The sequence below is a fragment of the Notolepis coatsorum genome (assembly GCF_963971535.1).
Source record: "Notolepis coatsorum genome assembly, chromosome: 10".
NCBI classification, from domain to species: domain Eukaryota; kingdom Metazoa; phylum Chordata; class Actinopteri; order Aulopiformes; family Paralepididae; genus Notolepis; species Notolepis coatsorum.
This window is the reverse complement of record NC_140174.1, coordinates 39,056,722-39,064,815: the sequence shown is the minus strand read 5'-3', so window position 1 is coordinate 39,064,815 and position 8,094 is coordinate 39,056,722. Positions and strand designations below refer to the sequence as shown.

Below are 8,094 nucleotides of genomic sequence, written 5' to 3'. Positions count from 1 at the left end.
TCAAGAAACAACACACGAAATCCATTGGAGACATCTTATGCCCCTCGAAGTTATTGTTCGTGTCACTGTCAACTTGTCAAGGACCCCCCCAAATATAAAGCCATTTACCATTTATAAAGTAATATGTCAGTTTTGTCAATATTCCAATGTACAGTTTTGCTTGTTACAGGGATTCCCCCCCCCAACCCCCTCCAATGTACAGTAAATTACCTAGTATAGTTATCAATATTTCAATGTACAGTTTTGTTTGTACAGTTGTAGGCTACAGTGTTCCCCCCCCCCCCCAACCAGATGTATACTCCCTTTTCTGGACTCTTTTTGTATCACAAACAGTACTGTATTTGCAAATCTGGTATGTCATAAATGTATAGATGTAGCAGTACTGTCTATCTGTGTATGTCATATATGTCCTGATGAATTGAAATGGGAGACCCTGATATAAACAAGACGAAAGTCTTTCTCTGGTCTGCATCCCCTTAACAATTGTGTGTATTGAGCTGTACTATATTGTGCATTCTGCAATCTGTTAATAAAGTTTTCAATCAATTCAATCAATCAATGAGAAGATAGTTGTTATATGATTCAGTCCTGAATCCCATGCATGTCTATACTGCAGGTGGGGAGATAACAGAGGAGAGCGAGAAACCTCAGATCAGAAATCTTAATACATTGTGCAAACTTCTAGTGTAGAATATTAGTGAAATTAAACTATTCGCTGGAACCCCCTCCGCCACTGAGAACCACTGCGTTAGAAGAAATTGCAGGCATCATCTCTCCTTGTGACTTCTATGGCTAAATAAAAAAGCTAATCTGAGGCAACACAAACAACAGGCTACATTTCAGGTTTTATTTTTAATAGAAGCACAAATTAAGGCTAACTTGCATTTTTACAATGAAGAGTTTCATTCCAAAACATGGAAGGGCCTTTAAAAAAATGCATACCGAAAATAAAACAATACAATGAAATAAATAATTAAAAACAAAAAAAAAATACAGTTGATTCCATCATAATTTTTCAACAGCAGTCATCCCGCGAGAGTATAGCCTTGTTCTCCAATCGTTTTGGAAAGAAAGTCCTCAGGTTGGATAGTGTGGGACTGTATTTCACGATTTACCGAATTTCTATAACAATATAAAAATTAAAACATGTAGGCCAATAAAGACAGTAATTTGGCTATTCCAGGGTAAAATAAAAAAGATTAAAAAAAATAAAGGCTTAGCAGCCTATAGCCACACATGTAAATGTTACCTGCTTTCCGCCCGGGGAGTTATTTTACAAATGATTGTCCTCACTCTTTCAAAGCAAATCTTCATTTGTGAAATGGACGCTGAAGGACAAGAGCTATGTTGTATGGAGCGAACTATATTGCACAATAGGCTATTATAAAATAAGCTATCAAAATATGAAATCCCACTTTATACAAACACTGACACAAGCCCCTGTAAAATACCATGTTCAAAACAAGATGGTCATGTTTGAATTTAGATTACAATGGAATTTAGCCTGTATAAGGAAATTATTATTATTATAACAATGATTATGATGATTATTATTATTATTATTATTATTATTATTATTATTATTATTATTATTATTATTATTATTATTAACAATAACAATACTACTATACTACTACTACTACTACTACTACTACTACTACTACTACTACTACTACTACTACTACTACTACTACTACTAATAATAATAATAATAATAATAATAATAATAATAATAATAATAATAATAAAAATATCTATCATTTAGTAACTGCAGAATAATATACACATTTTAGCTTTCCGGTGGAAATTATGTTGTCCTATTAAAGAAATAAAATAATAAAAAATATACAAAAATAATAATAATAATAATAATAATAATAATAATAATAATAATAATAATAATAATAATAATAATAATAATAATAATAATAATAATAATAATAATAATAATAATAATAAGGAGAATTCAAACAAATACAAATAACAGAGTCTCAAACAGGCCTCAGCAGCGGTACCGACGTGACAATGGGGTGGGAATAGTACATGGGATGTGGAAACGATAAGAGGGACTGGCTGGCCGGAGAGTTTCCTGCGGAGCCTCCTGAGCCGGCGCTCTCGTGATAAAGTATGGGCACGCGGACAATCCTCTGCGCCGTCGCGTGGCTCAAATTAGCCGCTTCCAACTCAGCAGCCAACTGCCTTTTCCACTTATTTCGTCTGTTCTGGAACCATATTTTCACCTGCGTCTCTGTCAGGTGTAAAGACGCCGCCAAGCCCGCCCTCTCGGAGCTGCTCAGATAGCGTTTGATGTCGAACGTGGACTCCAGCTGGAAAACCTGACTCCTGGAAAACACCGTTCGTGTTTTCTTTTTCCGACAGGTTTTCTTATCTGGGTTGTCGTCCAGTTTTCGCCAGTCATCTGCAGCAGTGTCGTCTTTTTTGTTGTCTTCCACGTCACTCTCATCCAGCACGATATCATCATCAGCGCTTCTGTTGTCGTCCTCTTTGGTTCCCGGGCCGCCTCTGTGGAGCTCCGGCGAGTGTCTGTCCGAGACTGGCGAGGAGGTGTCTCTGAGAACGGGCTTTTCTGACACTAATAACAGGAAACACAATTCATAAAAAAAATAAAAAATAGATTAATTATATTCAGTACATCAGACATTTAGTCTTCACATCACAAAATCAAATAGGTTACACCTATTAGGCATATACTCTGAAATACATCTCTGTATTAATGTTGTTATTTTGTTCATTATGCACAATAAGTGAGCTGGACACCTATATACCCTGCAAATCTGGTATGTCATAAATGTATAGATAGCAGTACTGTCTCTATGTATGTCATTATGTCCTGATGAATTGAAAATGGGGGACCCTGATGTAAACAAGACGAAAGTCTTTCTCTGGTCTGCATCCCCTTAACAATTGTGTGTATTGAGCTGTACTGTACTGTACCCATTCTGCAATCTGTTAATAACGTTTTCAATCAATCAATCAAAACCATAATACCACCCTCATCTATACCTCATTTTAGCATTTTGTACTTCATTGTTTGCATTTTGTACTTCATTTGGCACTTTAGGTTGTACTTTAGTTTGTATATTGTATATTTTGTATATAGTGTACTTCATTCTTTTTACTATTTAAAAAAAATTGTTTTACTATGAAGCACATTCTCAGGGGGTTCATACAGAACCAAGCAAAAAGCATTTCACTGATGTACATTATATGTGACGAATAAAACAAAACGTGAAAACTTGAACTTGAAACTTGAATGTAATATTTATACATATCCCAAATGTAAATATGAGTCGTCCAGACCCAGGCCTACCTCCAGTCCTAAATGGTCCCCCCGGGGTACCTAGCGTGTACGGATACCACCAGGTAGAGGCGCGCTCCAGGTAGTGCGCTGATAGTCCTATCCGCTGGGTCGCAGGCAGCTCAAACCGAGGAAAAGACAATTCACCGATCCGAGAGAAGAAGCTCCCCTCAAATAGTCCTTTTGATGAAGCGAGAAATGTGCTTGGCTTCGTCGGCTTACTGTCAAAGTTCAGCAGGTTCTTAATGGAGAACGGCGAGTCTTTTGCTGGCTGGCGAGTCTCCTGCGAATCAGAATCTGCCATTAGGTTAGCCTGTATGTTTACAGTCCAATATGAATCACCATTAAAAACCGCAAAAGAGGGGGAAAAGTTGAATATTTTCTTTGTTGCAGCCCTATCGCTGCGTTGTGTATATATAGGTTATGTAGGAATAGCAGAAGAGAGGGGGAAATAAAGTCATTCGGATCCAGATCTTGAGGTGAGCCCTGTTAAAGCACAACGATCAATGCGTCAAACCTGCGCTGGATTGTAATGATGAGATAAACATGTCATCCAAGTTAAATGCGCCCAGACGTTGCGATTGGGCAGGTACAATGGCAAATAGGATTTGAGATGAAACATGGAGTGGAGAAAGGGGGGTCAGGCGGGGGATATGACGAGAATAGACTCCGAAGAAAAAAGTCTACACGCCACGTGCGTATTGGCTTCAGACTCAATAGGTTCTCAATTGACCATACGTAGGGTAGGTATAGGATTTTTGGACACACATTATCTACAGACAGATCACCTGTCACCAAACTAAATGGTCTAGGAATATTTTGGCTCACCACACCTCAGTAAAGAACTGAACATGGAATGTAAAACATATGTAGGCTATTACATGCACACATTTCACACACACACACACACACACACACACACACACACACACACACACACACACACATGTTTATGTGAAATATGGGGACATTACACAGATTTACAGCTTTCTGTAACTAACCCTAAACTTAAAGCTAACCCTATAACATTAACCCTAAACTTAATCGTAACCTTAACCCTGTAACTTTAACCATCACACTGCAATAGCTCAGCAAACAAAATCACAGAGCTAAAACGCAATGTGGAGCGAGGTCTGGCACAGAGCTAAAACGCAATGTGGAGCGAGGTCTGGCACAGAGCTAAACACGCACCATGGAGAGAGGTCTGGCACAGAGCTAAACACGCACCATGGAGAGAGGTCTGGCACAGAGCTAAAACGCAATGTGGAGCGAGGTCTGGCACAGAGCTAAACACGCACCATGGAGAGAGGTCTGGCACAGAGCTAAACACGCACCATGGAGAGAGGTCTGGCACAGAGCTAAAACGCAGCGTGGAGCGAGATCTGGCACAGAGCTAAAACGCACCATGGAGCGAGGTCTGGCACAGAGCTAAAACGCACAATGGAGCGAGGTCTGGCACAGAGCTAAAACGCACCATGGAGCGAGGTCTGGCACAGAGCTAAAACGCAGCGTGGAGCGAGATCTGGCACAGAGCTAAAACGCACCATGGAGCGAGGTCTGGCACAGAGCTAAAATGCAGCGTGGAGCGAGGTCTGGCACAGCATTAAAACGCAGTGTGGAGCGAGGTCTGGCACAGAGCTAAAATGCAGCGTGGAGCGAGGTCTGGCACAGAGCTAAAATGCAGTGTGGAGCAAGGTCTGACACAGCATTAAAACGCAGTGTGGAGCCAGGTCTGGTACAGAGCTAAAACGCAGCATGGAGCGAGGTCTGGCACAGCATTCAAATGCAGTGTGGAGCGAGGTCTGGCACAGAGCTAAAACGCACCATGGAGCGAGGTCTGGCACAGAGCTAAAACGCACCATGGAGCGAGGTCTGGCACAGAGCTAAAACACAGCGTGGAGCGAGGTCTGGCACATAGCATTAAAACGCAGTGTGGAGCGAGGTCTGGCACAGCATTAAAACGCAGTGTGGAGCGAGGTCTGGCACAGCATTAAAACGCAGTGTGGAGCGAGGTCTGGCACAGAGCTAAAACGCAGCGTGGAGCGAGGTCTGGCACAGAGCTAAAACGCAGCGTGGAGCGAGGTCTGGCACAGAGCTAAAACACAGCATGGAGCGAGGTCTGGCAATGCAAAATTACTCTTTGTGACATTATACTCTTTGTATGTTTGCACTGAGTTTGCCCGTTTCTCATTGAAACTTCAGTGATTGCCTGTGACATCTCGCTGTGACCTGCAGAGGGTCAACTTGTCGTTCACCCTTCACTCGTTTCAATTTTCCTCGGTTTCAACCACGCTGCTCCTCCATGGAAAACAGATAAGCAACATTAGACTGCATTTCACTTGCTCTGCATTCACTTATGATCTCATTAGTTAGGAAGTGGTACAGGCAGACATCAGATCGAGACCTTATCATAGCAATAAACATCAGTTAGTGATAATGGCCCGTCAAATCAACTTCATAAAAGTCTCCAAAACCCCACAGGATGATCCGCATTAATGAGGTTGTTGTTGTGAACCTTGTTTCTGTTGATTATTAAAATTATATCAATGTTGACCACAGTTAGAAGGTATTTCTTTCATTATATTCCATAAGAAGTATTCAATTGATGATGTGTATTTGGATAAAAACAGTGAATAAAAACGAATATGGCAATAGAGAGGGATCATTATTTTGTTTCTTTATTTTTGTTTGTTGTTGTGTTGTTTTCCAGCTTAAAACACAAAGAAGATATGATTAAGATTGTGTTGAGAGGTACAGTACTATATACTGAGACGGATTTGAAGCAGAGTGACCCTGTGTGACCCCTGAAACAGACTGAAAGCAGGAACAGATGCAGAGTGGTTACTGCAGCGACACCAGAATGTATTCTGAAAACTGTGTGGCTCGCTATGGTTTCCCCACAGAGTACAATTCAAGACACTTGCTATTGACATTCAAAGCTCTCAATAACCCTTTCATACGTAAATGACCTCCGGTACCTCATTCCACCTCATGCCTGCCCACACACCCAGCAGTGTGTTTGGTGACAAAGCCTTTTCAAAAGCCCCCAAAAGATATCAGGAATGATGGAACGGTATTTCCTACATATTGACATATTGTTCCAACAAAAAAAAAAAATATATATATATATATATATATATTGATTCTTCCTAATTACTGTACCAGACCTTGTCTAATGAATGTAATTACCGGCTTTGATAAAAGTACTATCCTGATTGCACTTTATGTGGGCAAACACTGCTCAACTACAACAGTCCCCTTCTCCACCCCCATCTTCAACACAGCCATGAGACCTGTAATTATACAGGGATTCAAGTAGGCTTTAACAAAACAGCGTTGCCCTTGAGAACTGGAGAGTGGTCCACATCGCTTCTTTGTATAGGTTGAGAAAATCCAATTTATCTCACAACAACAGTGACTCTATGCATATGCTTGAATAATAATTTAAATGCGGTTCAGTTTTAAGTTTTGTGTTTTGTCACATGTTTTCTATGTAATAGAACACCAATAAAACCGAGCCATCAGTGTTGTTTTTTCTTTTTCATTCAAAGTAAATATGAAACTATCATATCTCACATGTGAAAAAGTATTGACAGCAGTGCCGACACAACCCCCTCCGACAAGCAAGCACTGTGCCCCCTCCCTCTAGCAGCCTTTACCTATGGGAAAAAGGAGGGTGGGGTTTGGTATCAGTGTATGGGTACATTTATAATCAAGAAATCTTTGACAGTATTCCTTTATTGCTACTGTTAACCCTTTACCGGCCAAGTAACAATTTTTGGCCACTTCCCCATACAATATATTTAGCCAGGTGGGAGAGGGGAGGATCTTTAATCTATGAAATAAAATTCTTCCAGCCAATCAGCACAGGTCAGGCTATGACACAGATATTGTCACCATCCCATCAGGATAGACCCTGGGGATCTGCAACTTGCATCTTTTCACCACAGCAAAACAAATGCAAATTTTTGCACCTGCTTCTACTCTTCAAAATCCATTATTTCCTCAACAAGTCATGGTGAATTGATAACATTTACTCATTTTTGCAGTTGAACAATCATTGTAAAGGATAGGATAGGTGTTTTTTTGCATAGGATTAGTGAAATCAGGATTTGTTGTTAGCTAAAAAGTGGTGAAGCCATAAACGGTCATATGCCCCTTCAGGTGTCCATTTTTAGACATATGCCCGATGCATCTAGTCAGTTACACTTAGGGTATTACTTCTACCATGCAGTGCCATGTAGTACCCTGTAGTGCCATGTAGTACCCTGTAGTACCATATAGTGCCATGTAGTACCCTGTATTGCCATATACCCTGTAGTACCATGTATTGCCATGTAGTACCCTGCAGTGCCATGTAGTACCCTGTAGTACCATGTAGTACCATGTAGTACCATGTAGTACCATGTAGTATCATGTACCCTGTAGTACCATGTAGTACCCTGTAGTACCATGTAGTATCATGTAGTACCATGTAGTACCATGTATTACCCTGTAGTACCATGTAGTGTCATGTAGTACCATGTAGTATCATGTAGTATCCTGTAGTACCCTGTAGTACCATGTAGTTATATAGTTTTGTCCGCTATTCTTCTTTGGGCCTTTATCGGCTACTGTTGCCATGGCAACGCAAATTCAAGAAAACTCACAATACATTTTATTATTTATTTTATGTTATGAATCAGCCTGCCAAGTTTCATTGATATGCTCCCTAAGGAAAAATATGCCCCATAGCCCCCACATTTTTAGGGTACCGGTCGAGGGCCTGTTCACGG

The 8,094-nt window shown here is 40.5% G+C and overlaps 1 protein-coding gene across 1 annotated transcript; it reads right to left on the bottom strand.

The window, feature by feature from the left end:
• Nucleotides 1–1,991: 1,991 nt before the first annotated feature.
• On the bottom strand, nt 1,992–3,623 carry LOC311235770 (homeobox protein HMX3-B-like; the record flags this gene model as incomplete). Its single annotated transcript, XM_084323256.1, has 2 exons — nt 1,992–2,593; nt 3,332–3,623. The coding sequence occupies 2 exons, from the start codon at nt 3,621–3,623 to the stop codon at nt 1,992–1,994; spliced, it is 894 nt and encodes a 297-aa protein (XP_084179382.1).
• Nucleotides 3,624–8,094: the final 4,471 nt, after the last annotated feature.